Raw genomic sequence first — 26,636 nt, 5'->3', positions numbered from 1 at the left:
GTCTTTATTACGATTTCGTGATTGTTGTTGACCATTTCACGCTTGTTGGACAGATTATTTGGTCGATCGATCACAGTGGCTTTACGGTCATTTGATGGGAACCGCGAATCAATAAACTTTGACCTATATATGAAAGTTTTATGCTAAATAACAGAAAAGACGAAGAGAAGCAGATAACAAGTAGTTTTGGCAATTTTTAATTTAGCTGAACTATTATCTTATCTATTTTATGCAGCTGAGATTTATTCTATTGCTAATAGGAACAAGTTCCTTTTCACTTCAATCTAAACTACCAGTAGTCCACCAAACACAAATTCTGAAGGAAAAAGCGGGCATAGTTCCAAAAAAATATCACCCTGTTAACTCTAAATTGGAATATCTATTCCAAATTTCAATTCAATATCTATTAGATGTATGATACCACTTTGCTACCGCTGTTTTGCAGATCTTCTAAGATCTAAATAGATCTTAGATGTCATGCACTCGTACAATAAGGTTAGATATTTGTAAACATAACGCATCGAAATATTAGTCGATTTGTGCCCGCATCATAAAGTTATGCTCGATTAAACATGTCAGCTTACGACCCAAATTCTCGTCATTTGTGGGAGGTTTTAATTTTCTGCTTTGATATGAAGAAATCTGCGGATAAAGCTCATCGAATGCTCTCACATACCTATGGTGAAGACGCTATTAGTGGAAGAACGTATCGAGAGTGGTTTCAACGCTTCAAGAACGGTGATTTTGACGTCGAATACCAGAATGGTGGTGGGAGAGAGAAGATTTTCGAAGATGCAGAATTGGAGGCATTACTTGATCAAGACCCAAAAAAAATTGGCAGGATCATTGGGAGCGACGCAACAAACCATTTCAAAACGCCTGATTGTCATGAGAATGATTCAGAAACAAGGAAATTGGGTGCCTTACGAGTTAAAGCTGAGAGATGTTGAACGGCGTTTGATTGCTCGTAACAGCTGCTTGCAAGGCAAAGACGTAAAGGATTTCTGCATCGCATTGTGACTGGAGAAGAAAAATGGGTTCATTACGATAATCCCAAGCGCAGAAAATCATGGGAATATCCCGGCCATGCTTTCACGTCGACGGCCAAACCGAATATTCACGGTTCCAAGGTCATGCTCAGTATTTGGTGAGACCAGCTCGGCGTTGTGTATTATGCGTTGTAAAAACCGCCTGAAACAATCACAGGCGATCGTTATCGAACGTAATGAATGCGTTTGAGCCGAAAATTGAATGACAAACAGCCACAATACAACGAGAGACATGATAAAGTGATTTTACAGCATGAAAATGTTCGACCCGATGTTGCGAAAGAGGTCAAAACATACTTGAAAACTTGGAAATGGGAAGTTTTACCCCACCCGCTGTATTTTCCGCTGCTCCCTTGGACTTTCACTTGTTTCGATCATTGGCACATGGCCTGGCTGGCCAGCTCTTCCGGTCTTATGAAGAAGTAAGAAATTGGGTCGATTCGTGGATCACTTCAAAAGCCATATTACCAGTTTTTTCAACGCGGGATTCATTCGCTGCCCGAAAGATGAGAGAAAGTAGTGGCCAGCGTTGGACAATACTTTGATTCATAAATGTATAACTAGTTTTTTACAATAAAGCCTCTAATATAAAAAAAAAACGACGGAAGCAAAGTTGTACGTATATGTGGTGAGGTGCAGATGCTATGAGAAAAAAATCTTGAAAAAAAAAATGTATACTGTATCACTTCGTATCTGGAAAACAAAGCTTGTGCGGGACCATGCTTATAGAATTTTTTCTCTTAAAACATCCGCACAATCTCTCATTTTCATTTGTATCTCCAATTTAGAAACCCCCTTTGTATTAGACGCTTTGTAGACGAGAAATGATAGTCAAAAGTGGTTGAGTAACTTTCTCTTCTTTATTACTTGCAACAAATGAAATTCTATCGAGACAAGCGCGCAATCAAAAGTGAAATATATCAGATAATTTTTTTTCTTTATATCAATCAGTCGACCAGTTTTACGTGAAGGTATTTCTTCCTCTGTTGCAAAAAAAACGGTGCAACTATAACAGGAAATCGGTTATTTAGATTCCGAAAAATGGTGTAAACGTCGAAAATTTCTGTTGTTTATTTTAATTCCTCAATTGTAACTAATTGTTTTCCACCATAGGTTTAATCGTTCAATTTCCTAATGCCAAAATGATTAAATCGCAAACGGTCTAGAATATTTCAAAACTTCTTCACGATCATCAGAACACGATAGATAACTAGAAAAACCTGACTAAAAAAATTTCGTGAACTCAACTATTAAGTCTATTCAAGATCATTATCCTTCTGTCGAAATAAATTGCTCGCTAAACTCACCTTGATGTCATTCCATTCTGCGTCTTGCATATTGTACTGATTTACTCTCAATTGAGTTCCTGCCAAAGACACACCGGTCATTTCATCTTGCAAGGATCCAATTGTGAAAGCTCCTGGTATCACGTGATGCAACAGTAACTGAAAAAATTATACAGGAATTCAATCAGAACTCTAGGAAACAAAGTTAAAAGAACGTAAAACGATTATTCTAGATAATTCAATAATTAGATTATAAACAGCAGGTAATAATCAAGAGATAATTGAGAGATGATTGAAATTATGAAATTATGCTGTAAGATGAAGATCGGAATGGATGAAAATGAGGTAACAATAGAATGAAGGTGATTCATGATTGTGTCTTCTCTTACGAGTCAAAACTAAGTGTGCCCTTAGCTAGAGGATGATACTTAAAAATGCTTTCCCTTTGACAAAAACTTTTCTTGAATCATCTGTGTAATGGTGTTTAAAGATTTCACACTAGATTCATTATAATCTTTTTCTTCTTCATAATGAAAGCTTAGTCTTCTAATAATTCTACAAGATTTTCTAGATCTAAGGAGTAGTTCAGCAGGTCTTCCGAAAACATTCTACAGATATGCTGTTCTTGTTTTCGATGTATCAAGTGCCATCAGTTTTACAATTTCATTCTGAATTTTTTTCGAGAAAATATTTCTAAATCTATTCCCATATTGGTGGCTAATTTTTCGAATGAATGAACGAAAAATACTTTTATGTTGGGATCTTCAATTTACTTTTTGACAAATATTCATTTCCTAAGCTATCTTGAATTTCAGAAATACCAAATTTTATGGCTTGGAAACCAACTTGTTGGCTCTGCCGGCTTGCATGCATGTTTTATAATTGTGAAACAAATTTATATTACTCACCCCACTAAGAAGACGAGGATTGTCCTTGAACTTCTGTTCAGCTCTTTCTGGTCCTCCCAATTGCACCAAAAGGGTCCTAAAGGCCTTATCATTAGGCACAAAAATGGTGTAAGGTCCAGTTTCGTTGAGAATCGAATCTAATCCACTTTCTTTCAAGAATTTGGCCATAGCAAACAACCCTTGCTTCTTCAGTATGTCAACAAGCTCTGGCGTTGGTTCCTTAGAGTATTTCCTAGCTGGCTTCTCAGGAACAGGTGTTACACTTTGTGAAATACTTGGAATTATTTCAGAAGGATACACTGGTGTTGTTGTTCTTGGTTGGAAAGTCGTACCTCTGGACGAACTGAACGAATTCGAGAAAATCGAATTTTGGGAATTCTGTGCTGAGCTCGAAGATTCTTGCCGTACCAAATCACTTGGTGGAACGGTGCTGCTTCCATGGTTCAGTATGTGAGGTTGCCTTGAAGATCTGGCTGTAGTAGGAGATTCTGTTGCTACTGAAGACGAGAATCTACTGAAGTCATCCGTGAAATATGTTGAAGCTGTGGATGTCGAAACAAACTCAGTGCCTGAATTTTTTGGTGGACCTACAGAAGATTCATCTTCAGAAGTGGCGAAAGAATTTGGCAGAACGCTAACTTTAGGTGTACTTGGTTCTTCAGTACTTATCTTTGCGCCAAAAGTCGCTTGAGTTGTTGAAGAAACAGGTAGTGCAGTTGTGGAAGCAGTAGAAGATACTGGCTTTGGTGATGAAGTAGGCAGTTTGATTTCACCATTCCTGATCTTTTTCAGAATAGAATCAACATCAACTTCGGGCTTATCTTTGCCAGTTCCCTTGATCCCCTGTACCTTCAGAGTACCATCAGCTTGTTCTTCCAAAAGCACAAAAGTTACCTTCTTCTTATCCGGCAAATTTGATGGGGATTCAATATGTTCCAAACCTCCAGAAGCTCCTGTTTTTAGCAACTCAAAATTGGAACCTTTAGGTAAGACGTCTTTAGCAATCTCATCAAAGAAAACTTTTGGTGGCTTGACGGTTGTAGTGGTGGTTGTTCTTGATAAAACCAATTTCTCCAAATCACTTCCTGGTTCCAATGGAGTTCCTCCAGGTACCAACTTAGGATCCGTCGTCCTTATTATTTCAACTCTTTGACCGTTGGGTAGAGTGATCTCTTGTGATTTTACTGAACCTTGAGGAATTAGATTGGGATCAGACGTTCTGATAACTTGAACTTTTTGACCGCTTGGGAGTGTGATTTCATCTGGTTTCAACGGATTGTTGCCAGGAACCATGCTGGGATCACTGGTTCTGATGACTTCAACGGTTTGACCATTCGGCAAAGTTATTTCTTGTGTCTTAGAATTTTCGAATAGTTTGGGATCTGTTGTGGAAATAACTTGTACTTTTTTGCCTCCTAAGGAAATTTCTCGGGATGAAATATTTTTCGTTAAATCGTTATCAGCTTCATTTGCAATAGCCAGTCGAAGCTGGGCAAGAAGATCATCCTTTCCTATTTGTTTTTCCCTGTATTGCTTCTTCAACGTGTTCAAATCTTCTAAGGTTTGAATTGGATTCGCTGGTGGAGCGGCAGTTGGTAGGAAAGTGGTTTTCTTCGTTGAAGATCTATCGATAATATCTTCCTGCTCTTCTTCTTCTTCTTCGTCTGAATCAGGTGCTTCTGTGGTTGTGGTGGTTGTTGTTGTTGTTGTGGTTGGATGTTCTTCGTAGTATTTCTTCACTGCCAGCTCGAATAAATGAGCTTCTTCGGGATAAATGTATCTAGGTATTGCATGAGAGTAACTAGTATCTTGAGTTTTAGGTAATTTGTATAATTTTTGGTAAAGTTTCGTCTTCTTCTCCTTTTGTTTTTCCACCCATTCCACGTGATCTTCTTGTGCTCTCTTCAAAGATTTCTCGTATTGCTTTTCTACGAACTGGTTATGTTTGTCGATGATAGCTTGCTTTTCTTTGAGTTGTTTCAATCTTTCCTTCTCTTTTTCAGGGTCCACTGTTGTGGTTGATCTGGAGAACAAAGGGTTGTTGGTAGGTCTAGCTTGGAGTTGTGCATTTGCAAAGTTGTTATTGGATTGTTGGTTGAAATTTGGGGTGAAACTTGTTTGTGTATGATGTTGGACAGGTTGAAGTCCTTGATTGTTGGGAGTTTGGAAAATTGGGATGTTAGGAGAGGATAACAGAGGATTCTGCAAAACCGAACTACCGAACGCACTAGTTTGAAACCTTGGATTTTGACTTTGTATTTGCTGTTGGAGAAGCTGGGTATGTAGAAGAGGCTGCTTTTGTTGGTTCAACCATGGTTGGTTTTGGAGCTGCTGTAGGTTGAGGTTGAATGCTGTGTTGAACGGATTTTGTCTGAGGTCGAATCTATGCTGGTGCTGTTGAATGTCGCTTAAGATATTGGACTGTTGTTGTAGAGATAGCTGTCTTCTTTGAGCTTCCGCGGGCTGAAATAAAACACAACTTCAGATAAAATCGAGTAAACGAATTTAAAGTTATACAAGATATTTAATAATGATTTATCAACATAGAAATGTAGTATTTGAGAACGAGCGCTCAAAAAGTTATCCATTGTCTTATCGAAAGTAAAAAAGTTTGATGGATTTAGCAGCAATAATGTCGATGAAAATTAATTCAACCGTTTTTTATTTATTTCAATAGAGACCGACGATAGTATCAATGTTTCTAGTGATTCGGTCGATTAACCAATCTTTTTACGTGGAATTCAAATACCGGAAAAATGATTTAGATTACACGATTGCGTTCGAATTTCTTCGGTAATAGATAAATACAACCGAAAAGAATTCGTTTGAGCGATGTTCTCACAGAAAATTATGAATTTCTTCAGGTGACCTTCTGTTCAGTTATTATATTCGTAATATGTTCAAGAAATTCATTATTGAGTATTTCGACTGAATGATGATACGGTACAAGGATGACAATTATCTTAGAATGTAGAGACTCGATTGTTTTCAACACTTGAAGGTGTCTCAATGTTGCATGAATTTTTTTCTCACGAAGAGTGGTGATAATTTTGTATTTAATTCAAGACGGATTTTATTTCAATTTTTTCAATAACGAGCACTTGGAATAATTCATAAACCTGTGATATTAGACTTTAATGGTGAAAAAAATATATACTAACTGCCAAAGAAACTGCAAAACCCAGAAGGAGTTTTTTAAATTTTAAATTTTTCATGTAAAACATAGATAGTACCTACTTATAGCAAGGAGTAAATGATTGAATTTGGAGGAAAAAATCGTGAAGGTTTTTCATGTGAACAATTTTTGTTACTTGAATATTGTAGTCGTTTTTTGCAAGTGTTTTAAATTTTACAACAAACCAGCTGTTCGAGGAGATCCAAAATCGATGTTTAGTTGTAGTTAAAATGCCTAAAGCATGTGTACGCAAAATTTTCGCCAGCGAAGTGAATTTGAAATAGGTCGAATTATTGGTCTATACGTGAGGCGGGATTGTCATTTCGAGAAATCGCTAACCGTACGAACAGAAATCCAACTACTATTATTTAATGTTGTCAAGCATGACTGGGTAATGCCAAAATCGAAGAAGAGTAGAGACCAGACGTCGAAGGGGCACAAATGAAGTTCAAGATCGACGGCTAAGACTTATGGCCATTAGAGACCGATTTGCGACAACTCGATCTTTGACTGATGAGTAGTTAGGAGAACAAGGCCATTCTGTATCTGTCCGAATGCTTTACCACCGGATAAGATCTTTTGGACTGCAGCATTATGGACCCCATCTTGTATTACATCTGACGGTTGAGCATCGCCGGCAACGATTACAGTGGTGCAGAGAACGTTTAATATTGGAATGTGGAATAGCATCGAGTCGTCTTTTCTGATGAATCTCGATTCTCTTTGGGTGCACAAGATGGCCGAAGAAGGGTTAGACGAGGTCGAGGAGAAAGACGTGAACCTCAGTTTGATGTTGAGCGTCATGTACACCGCCAGTAGGCGTTATGTTTGGGGTGCTATTGCACATGCAATAGCAGCCCCCACGGACTTTGACGGCGCTGAATCATGAAGTACAGAAAGCTTGGGATAGTATCCCTCAAGAAGAAATAGACCATCTTATTGCATCAATGACGCGACGTGTTGGGAAGTGTATAGATAATCGCATTAACGTTATTAACACGTAATTAACAAATTTATCAAAAAAAATTGTAAACCCTTCGTTTTTAATTCTCCAAATTTCAATCATTACTATACTCTCTGCTATACTATCTATGTTCTACCAAAAAAATTGAATTTAAACATCTCCTTCTGGGTGTTGCTGTTTCTTTATCAGTTAGTATATTTCAGCAGATACGTTGTTTGAGTATTCTATGTTTCTGATGAACACGAAATTTTGCACGAAGCTAGATTCATTATTTTATATGATTTTCTTCAGCACCTCTAATATCTGTTTCGAAACTAGACAAACCAAAAAATCTAGTCTTCATAGATACGCATTGACCAATAGCACCAGTCACCTCTGTAGATAGACTTCCCTTAGGCGAGATACCAGTGTTGCAATTCGTTCCTCTTAATACAGAGACTGTTGCACTTCTGCATTCGAATCTTTTTACAAAATCTTCTATTTCGCCGGTCATCGGTGAAAGTAAACTTCTTGTTGAAGTGATCTAGGGATTTGCAATATTTAATCGGTAGTTCGAAGGCGGTTTCCTATGAAGAATTGAAATGTTAAAAGGTCGCCAGAAAATATGGTTAGACATTTTTGCTGGACAATGTTGTGCAACTATCTCCGCCTTTTACTCTGGATCTTGAAGATGACAGATATAAATTATTGATAGTTCTGATCTAATTGTGACCATTCTGTTATTGATGGTATTTACAGTTGATACAGTTGCTATTTGAGATTGTGTATCTTAATGGGCATATTGGCCTATATTGTGTAAGAGGTTCAAATGAATGCTTGAAACGCATTGAACTTTGAATCAGTCGTTGCAGGTTTATAGGTAATTATTTGTTTTTAAAGGGGAAATTACTTATAATTCCTATACGAGGAAGTACGTTATAGGTAATAATAATTTTGATCTCATTCTATGATAAAGTTCAACAACTTGATTGAACATTTTAGCTTCATATTCAAATATGATAGTATTGACCTACTTACCTTAACAATTCTCTCAATAAATCTAGGGCCTAAACAATAAAAACATATTTTTTCTTAAAAAGTCTACTTTATTCTTCAGAATAGTCATCTTCAAAAGTGATATCCATGTACTGAAACGCTCAATATCAATTTCTTCAGAAAGATTTGTCTTTGCTATCGAAATAGGCTTCAACCTCCGATAATTACTTCTTCATTAGAGCTGAATTTCTTTCTCTGTTTTAACCGTTGTTGTCGATGAAGCTGAGTCTGAATAACATTTATCACGCCATTGCTTTGCTCGCATATTATTTGTTACCATTAAAAAACAATGACTTATCAATTATCGAAACTCGATTGATAAATTTTTCAAACAACAACGAATTTAGCTTCCCTTAACCTTCAATAGTTCATTTGAATGTTGGTTTTATACAGTCACAATTTCTATTTGTCCTTCATATGGATTGCTGCAGAGAATCTTATTGCTAGGACTAAGCAAACAAATCATAAAATTGGAATCCTTAACTTAGTTTTTTCACTATCTTTATAGCGATGTAATCTAGAGCTATTGAAAAGAGTGAAATTGGGGAAAAAATTGCGAAAAAGCAATGATATCAGGTCAAAAGTTCTTGTGTTTTCAATCAGTAATAGTTGTATAATTTTTACTGACTAAGTTAAAAATAAATACGAAAATCTAACGAGTTGAAAGGTTAACGCGGTAATTCTATTTTTCAATTGTGATTATCTTACTTTAATTATATGTAAGAAGTCAAAAAACATCTGATTTGAAAAAGCTTCTACGAATATCTATGTCGACTAAATGAATTATAGGTTGTAAATTGAAATTGTCAAAAACATTTTGATAATATTCTCGAGGTTGCCATCTCTCCCGGAGGCAAGATACGGACTTGAAAGCTCGATATGTTTTAGATCGTATCTCGATCTTTTACAAAGTTTTCATTTGAGGTGGCTGTGACTAATATTTCAGGAGATATAACGATTATTGTAGAGAAATTCAATTTTCACGATTTTTTTCCAAATTTCGAGTTGAAATTTCCATAAATTTTGAGGCCCACAAACAATCAGTAGGCAGTGTTAGGAAAAAAAATCCCCAATAAGCCGCATTTCGCACTTACCAGAAAATTTTCTCTTGATATATTTTCAATGGAAATTTTAATCCATCATACCAATTTATTCGAGAACATAAAAAACGAAAATGCTGGCACTTCAGAGATTAGTCCATCATTCAGAAAATTATAGGTTATTAACTGAAATTTTCAAAAACATTTTGATAATATTCTCGAAGCTGCCAACTCTCCCTGAGGTAAGATACGGATTCAAAACCTCAATATGTTTTAGATCGCATCTCAATCTTCAAAAACATTTATATTTGAGTTAGCTGTGACTAATATTTTAGGAGATATAACGATTATTGTGTAGAAATTTTATTCAGAATTTCGAGTGAGAATTTCCATAAATTGTGAGGCCTACGAACAATCGGTAGGCGGTGTTAGGAAGAACAATCCCCTGTTACCAGAAAATTTTCAGATCGAAAAATTTGTCACAAATTTTCCATAACTAGGCCTTAAAAAACGTTCCAACATGGATATTTTATACAATCATATCAAATGATTCGATAACGTCGAAATGAATGGGAAGTCCTATTTCTCTAGTAGATAAATGAAAACTGATGTCGGTGTCTGAGGGCCAATTTTCATGAGGAGGTCATTCGCGAAAACTGCAACTCCATAGCTATCACCTTTATATAGTTACAGAGTGTTTTTCGAAATATGCTGTAACTTTTTTTTGTTGCCTGACGTTAGGTCAGGCGTCCTAGCCGGCCACCAGTTGGGACATCGAACATGACTAGAAAAAATATTTTCATAGCGATATCTCATGAAATATCAGTTTGCGGAAATTTCAATTAACGTCATCGAATTCTACATAAAAAGTTGCTACAAGAATGTTTTCACAGAAATGAAAAATTTTCAAAAGAAAAAAAGCAATATTTCGAAAATAATTATATCGAAAAACACCCTGTGGCTATGTAACAGTGATAGCTATGGAGTTGTAGTTTTTGCAAATGAGTTTCTCATGAAAATTGACCCTCAGACATGGACATTAGTTTTCGTCGATCTAGTATAGAAATAGGACTTTCCATTCAAAAGTGTTCAATTTGGCCCACCCTGTACACGATGGCCTGACGGACGGAATTAATTTTGTCCTCGAATTTTTCATCACCGACTCGAACGCAATCACAGGCTCGAAATTAAAAAATTACCGACATTTGGGCAAAATGATATCCTTCTGTTTCCCTAGAACAAGCGTAGAAAAACCGTACCTAGTTTTTATGTTACCTGGCATCACTTCTAATCAGCTATCATAGCATTTCCGGAATACCCGTCACAGTATTTGCCTTTTCCTACATCATACGAACAGCATTTCCTGAACTCTAACTCCAACCCATCAATTAAACCAGTTGAATACTGGCTCTATTACCAGCTATCGGTTGAACTACCTACCTAATTATAACAATAAACAACCAATTGATGAACTGAACTCGGATACAATGCTATTGGGCGTATTTAAAATAGATCGTGAGAGATCTTTAATTGAAAGGAGAAGAGTTGTCCATAAGACCTACTCCGAACGAGGAAAAATTAACATACTCATTCCATTTTACGCAACATTTTTGAGAATGCAGCTCACGTTGTTGTTAAAGTATGTACGCTGAATAGTTATTGCATAATGATGTTAGCATTCTTCAAACGCAAACGTGTTTTTATTTGAAATTTTAACTTTTGAATTAGAATGGGATCTTATGTGGTAAGATTATTGGTAAGTGGTGTTGTAGATGATTTAATTGAATAAATATCCCATAGAGAAAAAGGTGTTGAATCCAGGTCACAGTATAGGTATGACAACAATTTCAATAATAAATTTCAAGAGTACAGGGTGGGCAAATTTCGATGTTTTAGCACTACAACTTTTGAACCAGAGGAGATAGACAAAATGTGATACCCCCTTCTCGGTCTCTCTTCCTGAGAAACTTACAAGGGAAGTATTCATTTTCGGCCACCTTCTTTTGTTTTCGAGTTATAAGCGAAAATTGGGAAAATGGCGAAATCAAAAATGATTTATATCTCCGCTAATACTGATGTATTGCTGTGAAATTAAAAGATTATACATGCACTTTTTCAGGAGGAATCCAGTGACGTTTTCGTCTTTTCAACCAGGATTTTCAATTACGAAGCTATGAACCAAAGTTAAATTTTTCAAATAGGAACACTAGATTTCTGTGCCATTTTTTACTGATTTCAAACATATACAATTAACATAGTATATTTATATATCTTTTCAACCAAGCCGAACAGAAAAAAGATGTTTCTTTAGATCTCAGAAATCAACTGTTGAAATAAATAATAATTAGGTGGACAACTTTGCTTCCATCGTTTTGCAATAGATAGCTGTAGCGGTAAGTGGTAGTCGAAATAAATAGATCGTAGATGTCATACAATAAGCTTAATATTTGTAAACATAACGCCATCGACATATAAGTCGATTTGTGTCTGCATCATGAAGTTATTCTCGATTAAACATGTCAGTTTATGAGCCAAATTCTTGTCAATTGCAGGAAGTTTTGATTTTCTGCTCTAATATGAAGAAATCTGCGGCTGAGGCTCATCGAATGCTCTCAAATACCTATGGTGAGGCCACTATTAGTGAAAGAACCGAGAGTAGTTTCAACGCTTCAAGAACGGTGATTTTGACGTCGAAGAGCAGCATGATGGTGGAAGAGAGAAGGTTCTCAAAGATGCAGAATTGGAGGCATTACTTGATCAAGACTCGTGTCAAACGAAGCAAGAATTGGCAGGAACTTTGGGATTGACGCAACAAGCCATTTCAAAACGTCTGAAAGTCATGGGGATGATTCAGAAACAAGGAAATTGGGTGCCGTATTAGTAGAAGCGGAGAGATGTTGAATGGCGTTTGTTTGCTTATGACAAGCTGATTGCCAGGCAAAGACGGAAGGGGTTTCTCACCTCATTGTGACAGCAGTAGAAAAATGGGTTCATTACGATAATCCCAAGTGCAGAAAATCATGAGGATATCCTGGTCATGCTTCCACGACAACGGACAAACCGAATATTCACGGTTCGAAGGTCATGCTCAGTATTTGGTGGGACCAGCTCGGCGCGGCGTAGTGTATTATAAGTTGTTAAAACCGATCGAAACAATCACAGGCGATAGTTATCGAACGCAATTAATGGATTTGAGACTAGCATTGAAAGATGAACGGCTAAAATACAACAATACAAGAGACATGATAAAGTGATTCGACCCCATGTTGCGAAAGTGGTCAAGACATACTTGGAAACGTTGAAATCAAAAGTCCTACCCCACCCGCCGTATTCTCCAGACGTTGCTCTCTCGGACTATAACTTTCAATCAATGGCTGACCAGCACTTCCGGTCTTATGAAGAAGTAAAAAATTTGATCGATTCCTGGATCGCTTATAAAAATGACCAGTTTTTTCAACGCGGGTTTCGTACGCTATACCCGAAAGATGGAAGAAAGTACTGGCCAGCGATGGACAATACTTTGAATCACAAATGTATAACAAGTTTTTTACAATAAAGCCTCGAATTTCGAAAAAAAATAGCGGAAACAAAGTTGTACGCCTATGTAACACAAAGTTAATCAAAAGTTTAGAAATTTAGGACTTTTTTCTTCTGATCGCCTCAGGGTTCTTGACGATCTCATTCTGAAACTCCCTGTGTAATAAGATGTCTCTTCTCATTCTTTATTCGCATCTAATGTAGGTACAGTTCATTTCACAATTATTCAATAACTTCAAAACGTTTTGACAGCGTTTATATCGCATATTTTATCGAATCTTGTACACCTTTCTAATCCTTGATAAAATGATATTAACATCGAACGAAAGGACATCACAAAAACATTAACAATAAAAACGATGAACCATAATTTTGACTTTCATTTTAAAAGTGTACGTTTCACAACAAGTCGCTTTGGCTAATCACTTCAATTGACTCCTGCAGACTCATCTATTCAGGTCCCAATTTCATCAGCCTCCTCCACCACAGACGTAATAATAATCAAAAGCAATTATAGAACAGCCGGCAAAGGTTAACAACCATCACAAACACAAACCAACAAAAATCCCTCATAATTACATAATAACATATTTCGTTGAAATATTTTCGAGTCATATTTGAACAGATTCATTCAATCACTATAAATAACGCTAAACCTAGTTATGTATAATTATACAGTCATAAAGATGACCCGGAAATTTTTGCTTTGAACGGCCAGTTGAGCCGATGACGAGTCGAGAATTTAGAAATCTTCGCTTTTGACGTGTGTAAGTGTAATGAAAGATCGAAGATGAAGCAACAACAAGACGCCAAGACGGTATGGGTGAAAGTGAATCTGTACACAAAAAAAGTGAAAAAAGATAAATATTCATCGATATTCGCAGAATTAAAGTTGTGAAGGTCACAGTGCTCGGATCTGTAGCCAAGAGGATGCTCCTTATACTTGACCTAGAGAATCTTAGGTAACTTTCTCCAGAGGATGAAGATGCGGAGGAAATGCTACTGAAAGATTTCTACTTCCAGCAGTTCCTTAATTCCTTCGCGCTGATATAATATACGATTTTAACAGAAGAAAGTCTTTACGTTTAATCTCCCAAAACGTTGTACCAATGGAGATAATCAAAAAATCGAATTATTTAACAGGTTTTCAGAGAGCATCATTTGAGTTATTTGAATAAATGGAAAATGACAAGTGCTTTCGCAATATTTGTATAGGCAAATAGAAACTCTTGTCTATTAATTAAATTTGTTTAACATTTGTGCAACGAACTGCAGTGAACCCGAGTCTATGAATTATTTTAACATATTTTATTCAACAGCTAAAAGTGAATTGAATTAGGAGAGTTTGTTTCAGTACATTAGGGAAGTTGAGAGATTTTACTTTGTATACTTTATATTCCAATAATGGCATCTTTTTAATTCTATTTATGTCTGATGTCAAAATTTTTATTGGAATGGTTGAGAAAAAAATTTTTAAATACATAAAATTTGGATGAATTGTCTATATTTTTGACCTCGAAGTTTTTTACACCAATCTGAAAACACCGAACTTGACAGGCTAATCAGAGTCAAGAGTGAAAGTTGGATTATCGAAAATTCGAACTTGATTAGAACTTCTGATTGATCAATTTAACAAGAGCCTGAAAAAGTCAGTGTAATCTTATTTTTCTTTCTGATAAATGACCTATTGAGCTAGATTTTTAAGTAAAACATGTTTTCGAAATCCTATATCGTCAGAAAAAAATGTCAGCTAAAGTGGTTAGTATTTTCTAAGATATCGAACTTCATAAAAATATTTCTTTAATCTCCTACTGTGACAAACTTCACTTAATCATAAATAAGCATTTTATAATTAACTAGATATCTCCAAGTCAATAAAATCGATATTTCCCAAGATAGCTTAACATTTCTGTATAATTCTCAGTAATTATATCCCGCGTGCTTGCCAAATACTCGAATATTTTCCCGATTGCTTTCGAGCAATCGGGAAAATAAATAAAATATTCAATAATTAAATATAACGTGATGAAGGTTTTGGCTCAAATACTAACTATAATCTGAATTCTGAATAAATAAAATCTTTTTGACAACCATCCTTATGGTTTTCGATAGTTCAAAACGTCACAAAAATATACACCTAAGACACACATGTAAACACCCGGATAGTTTCAAACTGTGTTTGAGTTTGATATTCAGTAGTTATATCCCGAGTGCTTGCCAAATACGCGAATATTTTCTCGACTGCACGAAGTGCAGGAGGGGAAATATTCGATAATTTGGCAAGCACGAGGGGATATGAAGGACTATTTCCCGAAAAAAAATGCAGTCAATTTATTGTTCAAATACTAGTTATATCCCGAGTGTTTGCCAAATACGCGAATATTTTTTCGACTGCGCGAAGTGCAGCAGGGGATATATTCGATAATTTGGCAAGCACGAGGGGTATGTGAAGGACTATTTCCCGAAAAAAAAAACATTCAATTTATTGTTCAAATACTAACTGTATGTAATTTAAATAACTTAATTCTTTTTGACAATCATCCCGAAACTTTTGGATGGTTTTAAACATCACAGAATATTCACCTTAAGCACACATGCAAATATCCGGATATTTCCAAGCTGCATTGATATTCAAAAATATTAGTTTGTTACTAAGTGATTTGTATTATATGAGTTTATATGATTGGTTGAAATCTTTTGAGAAGAATAGTCAGTGTAATCATAAAAAAATGTTTCAAATTTGGAGAAAAATCTTCAAACTTATTGATATTTACACTCTAATAGGCTGCTAACACAGAATCACTCAATCGAAAAGATCAGCACAAATTACCACTCCATAAGTATTCCAAATGAGTTTCCACTCATAAATTTTCAACTCTTCAGCATAATGGATTTTTTCCTTGTAGTTTTACAAATCAGCGCTGGTAAATTTGGCGATAACTCGAATGTGAGGGTATTTTAAGACGCTCTGATAAGCATCAAATAAATTTCAAGTTTACAAGGCAATTTTATCAATGTTCAATGAAAAGTACGCCGATATTTATTCAAAAATCAATGATTCATTACTGCATGTGCGAATAATTTCAATATATTTGCTAGAAATTTATGTTCGCGGTACATTTATCCATTATTTGTTGTTCCAAATGGTTAATGATACGAACAAATACATTAAAATCCATACGGCAATATCCTTTTAGGTGAAATTTAGTGTAAAAGTTAAATAAGAATATTGGAGACGCGTAGACATCCAATACATATTGTCGCTTCTAGTTTTTTATTCTGAATGGTTAGGTAATACAACATATATTTTCGTACAATGCAATTGTTCTAGTTGAAACAATAGCTGGGAATTTTGATAAATGACTTTCTCACCCACAATGGATTGTGTGCTGTGCAGAAATAAAAAGAAGATATTAAAATATGTCCAATTTGAAGATTTATTATGATTTCATATTTGTATGGATGATTATAATGTTAATAAACTAGGCTGTTATATAAAAGATAACATGGCTGCTCAAATACACAGCTTCAATAATAATGTAGGTATCCTTAAATAATTCAACCTTCTTGATATTTTCAATTAACAACATCAAATAAAGGTTCATTATTTCCTCTTATCTCAAATAATTTTCCATTTCATTCAAAATTTGGCAAGAGAATTGTTTGCTATGCCGCATTGATCCTTTCAGCTCTAGAATACGTTCAATGAATTCGAGGGAACCAAATTGAAAATATTATTTCTCGGAATCTAAACAAATATAAATATATTCAGAAGCGAAAGCAAAATTTTTTTTTTCGTATTTCGATATTCAAATGTGGCGTGTTTAAAAATTCAATGAAAATTGTATGTTGAAAGGTACATTATTTGATAATCTAATAAACCAAAGCAGTAGAAAATGTTGGGTCTGTAAATTTTATGAATTCAAAAGAATAACAGAATACAAATTTTTGCCTGTCTATCTGACTGTACAGGGTGAGCAAATTTCGATGTTTTAGCAGTACAACTTTTAAATCAGAGGAGATAGACAAAATCTGATATCCCATCCACATGAGTCGTATTCATTTTTGGCCACCTTCTTTTGTTATCGAGTTATATTCGAAAATTGGAAACTGGGCGATGCCAAAAAAAAATTATATCACCGCTAATACTGATGATGGAGCTCTGAAATTAAAATATTATAGAGTCACTTTTTTTCCGTAGAATCCAGTGGCGTGCTCGTCTTTTAAGCAGGATTTTTTATTTACAAAGCTATGACCCAAAATTAGTTTTTTTTCGTGGGAACAGTAGATTTTTTTGAACGCTTAATTTTTACTGATTTCAAAAAATATACAACATTATATGGTTTGTATCAATATAAATAATAGAAAATGGTGAAATCCTATACGATATTGTATATTTATGAAATCAGGAAAAATTAAGTTTTCAAAAAATGGCACAGAAATCTAGTATTCCTATTTGAAAACACATAACTTGGGGTCATAGCTTAGTAATTAAATATCCTGCTGAAAGACGAACACGCCCCTGGATTTTACGTAGAAAAGTGCGTGTGTATTATTTTAATTTCAGAGCTCTATCATCAGTATTAGCGGAGATATAATTTTTTCTTCGATATCGCCATTTTTCGCTTGTAACTAGAAAACAAAAGAAGATGTCAAATATAAATATTACTTCTGTTAGTTTCTCAGAATGAGAGAACGAGAATGGTGTATCAGATGTTATCTATCTCCTCTGAATTAAAAGACGCAGTGCTAAAACATCGAAGTTTGCCCACCCTGTACACGCAAAGCAAAGCACTTTTTTTTCGTGTGGTTTTCACAGTTGAAATGAAATCGGATTGAAGCAATCTTTAGGCTTGTGTCATTGGATTCGGAATGTGAATGAACAAAGTTATCACCATTTCAATATTCTTGCGAATGGTTTCTGAAAGGTCTATCAACGTAAAATTCAACTTATTAGCTGTCAATTCTATGATCAAGCGTCATTTGCGTTGCTGAAAGTAGGGTTAGTTCCTTTTATTTCAACATTCTGGCAGTTAAAACAAAGTGGTCAAATATGACACGTAAATCGTACGTCAAGCATCATTTTGGGTTTCTGAAACGCATTTAAATTTTTTTTTCAAATTAAAAGCTCCAGATAACATAGGTTAGTTAATTTTACACTGTACAAAATTTCAGAAACCCAAATGGGTTTGACATCACTGTTAAGTTGAATGCTACATTAGTTGAACAAAGATTTGATCAGTCTTTTACGCGGGTAGTGAAAAATGTTCGAGTAGTCAAATATTTTGGTCTGAACAAATTTATTTCGGTGTAAATGTCAAAAAAACTTGACGATACAATTCTTCCAATATCCGATTTTCCGATTCCAGCAAAAAAAAAATTTTTCTTGAAGGCGCACAGCTATTCTAACAGTAGGAAGTCAACTGGTCCACTTACGGAAGTAGAGACCGCAGCCTGCGCAATTGCAGCATCCACGCACATCACTAGGAGAACACATCCCAGAAGAGATCTGTTGTTTTTCATCTTAGCACCGTAATTGTCCGTTCTCAACATCATCGACAAGAACCGCGGTCGAACTGATGGTTTTCTGGATTTAGAGTTTCTTTTACGAATCTCCCCCTATTGTCTTTCTCTCACCTGCTGGCCTAAGACAATCGGATCCCTCTTCTTTCTCTGGGGACGAGGACCGTAGAAGAAGTCGCGAATGTTGCATCTTCCCCACCAGGCATCAGAATGGTTGTTATGGAGATTTAGAGTTGTACCAAGCGATTTGAATTGGTAGAGTCTTTATTTTCGTTCATTATGTGCTATATGGAAATACACAATTATAATTTTTGGGTGTATTCGAAAATCAGATTTGATATGTATATGTGGATATTTCTGTACCAACGGCATTAAGATGATGTTTAAGCCCTGAGGGAGACGACTTGCAAGTCAGATAGAAGCCTGAAAGTTTGTAAATAGCCAGGGGGTATAAAATCTCCCAGTTACCATTTAAATACAACATATACACATTTTAAAATTAAATTAAATGTGATTTGAACATACTACGTGGAGGTAAATTAATTTTCGAAGAGATATAATTTCGTTGCTAATGAAAAAGTGTCAAACTTCAAATGTAAACCTCAAAGAAGATTGTAAAGTATCCAAAAAGTAAAATCTTATTATCAAAAAAAGTCACTAACTCCCATGACAAAGAGTACCAAAACTTTGGGAAGTGGATGGCAGAAAACTGTATGGAGTGTACACGGTTTTCCAATAAGAGATTTTATTTTGAATATCTGGGCGGCTGTCACTTTTGAAGCTGTCATCTTTTGACATTTGACAAGTAAAAACTACGCCATCATTCAAAATGAAATGATACTCGTTTCAAAAACGTATTGAAATTGTTAAAATTCACTACAAAAATAGTGAAAATTTTGCAGTGACATCAGTTCGCAAAATTAAAACATTTTGAGTCGTCGGCAATCGTGAAACTGGTGAAAAAATTTGAACTATTGGGATAAGTTGATGATATGAAGAATACAAACTGTTTGTGTCTCTCAAAATAACTGAGAACATTGCTGCTGTACCTTGCAGTGTTGACGAAAATCCAGCTTTGTCGATATTGGGAATTAGTTCGATGGTGAGGAATATCAGTCACAAGGAACAGTTTTATACAATTTATTCAATGGCAACGTTTCTGAGCATTTAGCTCCTTCATCAGGCCTATGAAGGAGCTAAATGCTCAGAAACGTTGCCATTGAATAAATTGTATAAAACTGTTCCTTGTGACTGATATTCCTCACCATCGAATTAAATCTTCGGAACGATAATTTTATCTGAAAAAAAAAAAAAAATTGGGAATTAGGCTATAATTTTTTTTAGCCGGAATTGGGATATATTGATGTGGAAAACATTTCAACAAGACGGCCCTACGTACCACACAACCGACGAAACAATCGCAAAAAAATTTTCTGGGCGTGTCATTGTTCGAAGAGGTGATCACAATTGGTCACCGTCTTGTGATTTAACACCTTTTTTCTTTGGGGTCACGTAAAAAATAAGAATTATGCCAATGCTCCACATTGAATTAAAGACCTCAAAGATCGAATTCGTGAAGTTGAGGAGGACATAAAGCCCCAAATGAAATTCGTTACTTCAATATCAAAATAAAACCTCTTATTATTGGAAAACCCTTCATTAGTTAAATTGTGCTGCTCGAATACTTTACCCATCTCTCTGAATTATTTTCTCCAAGCTCTTCAATCTTCATGGTCCAAATATTTAAGGGCAAAGAAGACTCAAATGGTTAATAAAGATATAACCTTAAGTTGGTCGAGTATTTGAAGCCAGGATTGAAAGAACATCAGCCAAAACAGTTTAAAGTTCTGGTTAGAGAAGATGTTCTACAATTAGTTCATAAGGCGAATGAGGAGTTTTTGGTGTAACGGTTTTCACAATTGTTAAGGAGAAGAAATGAATAGTTTAAAGTTGATAAGATGATACAGGTCTTTACGCTCACGGGATTGTCCAGAAAAGAAGCTTTTTCTGACCTATAGATCTGTTGGAAAAAAATACATTTGAATAAACCCCATGTAGCTATCATTGCGAAATATCTGAGTTTGTGCAATTCTGAAAAATATACAGGTCATTATCAGCGCTGAAAGGTCATGTTGGTTGAATAAATCTGTTGCTTATGGATATATAGAGGAGAGTATATCTTCAAAAAATGATGTTTCAAGAATATTTGCAGGCACTCCTTAAGAGTCTGGTTTTCTTTAGAGAAAGTTGATAATCAGACAATGAAACATAAATCCATGTTTGCTGCAGGCTATTCAATATTCACGGATTCTGACAGAATTGCCAATTCCATATTAATTCGAATAAAAAATGTTGATAGTGTTCAGCATTCATTTGAATTTTGAAAATATGAAAATAAAATTAAGCAAATAGATATATAGTTATTTCTTTGTTTATATTTTGTCCAAGTTACACAGAATATTTAAATTATGCAAAAAAATCCTAGTTATTTCTTAGATATTTTCACCTATGTAGGTACATATGTGTTTGTTAAGATACTAATTTATCAGATCCTTGAATGGAGATATTCTGCTCCTGGATTGCTCATTTCTCTGCCTTTTGCTCTATTGCTCGTAAAGATTAAAATTCGACCACTTGATGTAAGTTTCACTGATTTTCATTGTTTTTTTGCGGAACCGCGCAGTGCTCAAGTTTATGAGGGGACATCTCCAAACAAGATATTGTTTAGATCTCTCTTAGAAGGGGCTTTGCCTTAGGACAATGCGATACTATTCATGAAGATGTTTGAATTGGTGTGCTGATAAATTTCAAATTTTTGTGAAGGATTTTTCATTTAATGAATATTTTACAATATGCAGCAAATTATTTGATTATTTTACATAGGACAAAATGATTTTCTACCTAGTCGCATCTAATTTTGTAACGGAAATATTGGGTAATTTTGTTGCAATATTTATTTTGCTTGCATCTTTTATGGTTATGGAGACGTGATCATCATGAAATCTTGCATTAAGCGTGAAATTGTTATTAAACATCTACATGCAGAAAATCAACTCGGTCTGATCTGTTGTCTCTGAAATATTGAGTATTTTTTTTGGTTAAAATACTAGATGATGTTTCTGAGTTTAATCGAAAAAAATTTTGACAACTACATTAACTCATATCTATATGTGGGAAAAAGAGGTTTGATAACGAAGTTTGAATCAAATTACACGAAATAATAGCTGTTTTTGATTACCGATTCAATAGTTCTTACCTTATACAGGGTGTTCCTAAATTGGAGGTACCAAGGAATATCAGAGATTCCTTGGATAATTTTAAGAATAAAAAGTCTTATAAACATGGTCCCGCAAACGCATTATTTTCGAGATACAGGGTGTTTCTTGAAGTCCTACTTTTTGTGATGCTTATATGTATTTCCATAAATATCTTTTAGTGATTTTTGCATTGAAAAATGTTGGTTGGGTGAACTGATTTCTTCAAGGCAAATTGATGAATCGATAGATAAAGCCGTGGCGGAAAGTTCGGAGTACCAACATATAATAATAAAATATAACCATGAAAACTGTGCGTTTCAGATATATTCTCGCACGATTTTCTTCTACAAGATGTGGAAGAATGAACGGAATAACCACAGAATTAGAGAAACACTGTTTCTGCCAAAGACGCGTTGAGATTTGCAAATGGTCTGATGCACTATTTAGAGCAGGAAAATGATACGGATTATATTGATGTCCTCCACTTGAGGAAAATTCGGGCTCACATTTGTCTCAAGATGAATAATAAAAAAAAGACAGACAAAAATTACATACTTTTTCAACTAAAATACATACATTCGATGTATTATAGGTACCAATGCAATGATTTGTTTTTCATTTGTATATTTTTATATGGTATTATGATTCTATTGATTTTGTTGCTTAATAAATAATTGTACCCCATACATTTCTCTAATTTTCATAGTTGTTGTGCGTATTTTGAGGAATTTCGATTGTCCGTGTTTTTCGATTATCCGGGAACCGTTTCCCCTCCATTAGGCCGGATGATCGAGGTTCTACTGTACTAGTTAATCAAATCTTTATTATTGGGTTACCAAGTACCAAAACTTTCAATTAAATTATTCATCACATCTTACTAACTAGATCTTTATAATAATTTGGATTTTCCTGAGGATTACTAGAGAACTGTTTGAATTTTGTTCTCGAAGTCGGTAGCAGATACGACAAAACTACAAGAAACCAAAAAGTGTAGTAATTACCCCCAGTATAACCCCCTTCCCCCAATTTCTACGTCTTTGCTAGAAATCTCTGAAAATGCTTACCGCAGTAGTAGGTGAAACGTCAGATGAAAAACCCAAAAGACCACGGTTAAAAAACTCGGAAATTTAAAAATCTGATAAATGGGATTTGTTTTCGTTGAATCTCAGTCCTGCGAATTTTTGTTTTTTGATTTTTGATTCGAACACTAACGACGGGTTTTATGATAATTCGATTGACGATTGACCGATCAACTCGTTGATTGTATTTTGAAATCTATGGTCAAGTGTCAAAAATGAACTGAAATTGAACACAGAAATGATTTAATCGAGCCATAAAGTAATAAACATAGAATTACTCTGAGGATCGAGCAAATCACCACGATAAAAATTTTATGAACCACCATCATGATTCTAGTACATTAAAGCGAAAATATACAAGCGGAATCACTCGAAAAAACTACATGCATATGAGTCATATGAATTTGATTAATTTGAAGAAGTATACAAAGGATCCTGACCCGTCAGTGCTTTCCTCATTTTATTATTTATCGGTGTTGTAATACCACAAAACCATCGAACTTTTTCACTTTCAACAAAAAGACTTTCCTTTTCTTCGATGGAATTTTTAAATTAATTCATAATACTTGTTGACACGACCCAACGTTTGCTTTTGTATTATCATTTAGAAGTGAATAAATCACAGGCGAAATCGAGATGATCTTGGGAATCTTCAATATCCTAGAGGGATATGTAAGTGAATAATTAACATGATGGCTGTAGGTACTTCATCCGATGTCTACCTGTTTATTGATTAACCGTGTCGGAACAAGTTCAGAAAGTGTTACTCATACTTACGGAAGAAAGTGATGAGCAATCTTTGTCTTCAAGTGAGAAGAATGATGAAATCAGTAGCGTGGATAATATAGATACTATCAAAAAAGTATTGGTGATTTAACAATGAAGCATATAAAATGTTTAAATCAACGCAAATTTATCATTTTAAAAGCAGGCCCTCCTGAAATAATCCAATCGACGAATACATTTTTCTCAACCCATTTTTAAAAGGAATCATCTTCACTATCTTTATTAGTTTTTTTATTAATTTCTGGAGTTAAAACTCAGTGACACTTTTTAATTGAATGAATAAGTGTTTTCCTACATATAAGCTTCTTCAGATTTCACATTTCGAATAACTGAAATCTTCAGAAAATACCACTGATAGGTACAGGTAAATATGGGGATAGATACGTGTTATCAACAAAGGATCCTAGGCATTTCAGCAATAAATGTGCAACGATTTTACACCCTTCAATTCATTGTTACGCTACTGGAATTTTCAAAGACGCGGTAATTTGTCAATTCATCGTATGCGATAGGTCGGGATGCGGATGCGCGTATCTAGAGAAAGAAACAGAGAAAATTTTCTGAAAGATTTTCAATAATTATCGAGACTTCAGGAAAGATACGCACCTTGTTTTAGATTTCAGCCATTATTAGTTTAATTTGAGATTCAGAATTTTATTTATCGGCGAGAATTTTGTCGTGAAACAACAGAAACCTCTCTTGGGATTGAAAAATATCAAGAAATGCTTCCCTGAGATATAGAAGTTGGAATAGTACGTACGTTAAACCACTTTAGTTCCTGAAACGTTACCTGACGTTATCACTTCAACTTCGCTGAAAAGGAGTACTATAGCTTCCGGCTAAGATCTGGTGTTTAGAAGGCTGAAAATAATCAACAGAAGAGGTTCCATCCTAATAGCACAGTAATTCATTAAAAACTGATTTAAGTTAAATTTTTATTTCAATATTATTTGTTTAGAGTGAAAATAAGAATCTATCTTTGTATATTTTAATTTTATTAAATTTGTAAAAACCTGGGTATGAGTTTTGTTGCAAAATAAGCCAAACCACCCTAGAAATCAGTCTTATAGTCTCATGGGCAATTGTAACGTTACAACTGGTTAACAGAAAAATAAAGGGTTTTCCAATAAGGGATCTCTTTTTGAGATTAAAAAAAACAGTTTATTTTAAGAGAATTCAATTAATTCATTGTGAAGAGGAAAACGATATTAGCCCAATGGCCGCCACGGCTACGGTTGCAGCACCATATACTTCTCATGAAAATTTTCATGACCAATTCACACATTTTCATCTGTATTTCAATGAATTCACCAAATCCTTTTCATGAAATTTGCCATTACCAATTCGCACATTTGCGGCTGTGTGTCCTCGATAACTTCACGAATTCCAACTTTAAGGTCTTGAATCGATTTTGGAACATTGGCACAGACCTCTCAGTGGCCAATTGTGATCACTTTTTCGAAAAAAAATTTTCTTGCAAAATTGCGATTGTTTCGTTGATTGTGTGGCACGTAGTGCCATCGTGTTGAAAAAAACGTCGTTCACGTTCGATCTTCCATTTCCGGCCATCATTAATTATAATCTAATTCCCAAGATCGACGAGGAATCGACAAACATTGGTTTTCTTCAACACTTTGCACTACACAAGCAATATTCTCACTTGTTTTTGACATAATTCCACTAACTTTTCCCAACAGCTCAAATTTTTCTACTAGTTTCGCTATTGCTGACCAAAATGGTTTAATTTTCAACAATTTCAATACGTTGTTGAAGCGCGTATCATCCATTTTTAGTACCTAATAGCGTAGTTTTTACTTGTCAAATGCCAAAAGATGACAGTTTAAAAGTGACAGAGCTGTCCAGATATCGGGCTAGTCAAAATAATATCTTATAGGAAAGACCCTTTAATATATTTTGAAAATTTTTTATGAATGGGTGATTTGATTTAGGTATTATGTACCTAGGTATATTGAATCTGGTTTATGAAAAATTGAACCCCCATACCGTATATTCATAAAAATAATTTACTCTTGTTTTTGTTAAATCAAGAATATTATACTGTTTTTAGTTTGAATTTGCATTGTGAATACAATTAAAGATGCAGGTTGTTGATGAAGTGAAGGAATTTATTCAGACGCCTTGTTGTGCCTGTGAAATATTATATCGTCGGCATATCTTGAAATTCTAAGCCATCAATATAGCAAATATTTAGATATTGGGTTTTGATTAATTTGAATTTCTATGTTGTTCATTAAAATTTCAGCTAATAAAAATAAAGGGATATGAGAATAATCATAATCAAATATTTTTCAGCTTCATAGATCCTTATATTGAATTATAATTAATTTTGGTTGAGGCAAATTCTCTAAATCATTTCGTATCTACCTTAATCGAAATTTCATAAGAATTGCTGTACCAAGAAAACGCCAACTAACCATTCAATCGTAATTGACGATATTTACTGAGAAAGTATATTCATTACCAAATATTTATTATGCAATGGAAAGAATGGATGACAATTCAATATGCATTTCCACAAGAATTGTATAAACTTTATTAAATCTCGTCCGATATTTTGCGGTAAGATTTACGATAACTCAATTCGCCATAGGAAGAGATAAGTACCGCCAATTGCTTTACATAAATTCAATAACAGTGGCACTTCCTATTCCTTGCGTTACCCGATGAAAAAAGTGAAGGTATATTTTACGCAACTTGGTGTGTCTACTTTACTATGCAGTCGAATATGGTGGAAGATAATTCTGATGTGAAATGAATTGTGCTTCATTTAATTAGATGCGGATTATAGCGAGGACCAGGACAAATTATTATCTGTAGAATAACGGAAGTTGTTAACTATAGTTATCTCTGGGGAAGATCGAGCGATTGAATCTTGTTTTGGAAGAGTATAATGTATTTTTAATCGTGAAAAATCAAATAGAATTTCTTGTCCGACGCATCTTCTTAAGTAATACGTCTATTCAAATGATGATATGA

At 34.7% G+C, this 26,636-nt stretch overlaps 1 protein-coding gene across 1 annotated transcript in view; it reads right to left on the bottom strand.

Moving 5' to 3' along the window:
- LOC123678175 overlaps positions 1–18,583 on the bottom strand; it is a 32,360-nt gene extending 13,777 nt beyond the window's left edge. Inside the window, exons 1-3 of the mRNA XM_045615044.1 lie at positions 18,431–18,583; positions 3,244–5,706; positions 2,357–2,494 (exon numbers count right to left, since the gene is read on the bottom strand). Coding sequence (XP_045471000.1) covers positions 2,357–2,494; positions 3,244–5,706; positions 18,431–18,550 — 2,721 coding nt within the window. The 5' untranslated portion in view covers positions 18,551–18,583. The remainder of the gene's footprint in view (positions 1–2,356; positions 2,495–3,243; positions 5,707–18,430) is intronic.
- Positions 18,584–26,636: the final 8,053 nt, after the last annotated feature.

Source organism: Harmonia axyridis, chromosome 4 (assembly GCF_914767665.1).
Source record: "Harmonia axyridis chromosome 4, icHarAxyr1.1, whole genome shotgun sequence".
In the NCBI taxonomy this organism is placed as follows: Eukaryota; Metazoa; Arthropoda; class Insecta; order Coleoptera; family Coccinellidae; genus Harmonia; species Harmonia axyridis.
Note: the sequence above shows the minus strand (reverse complement) of the source record. Positions and strands in the feature narration are given on the sequence as shown.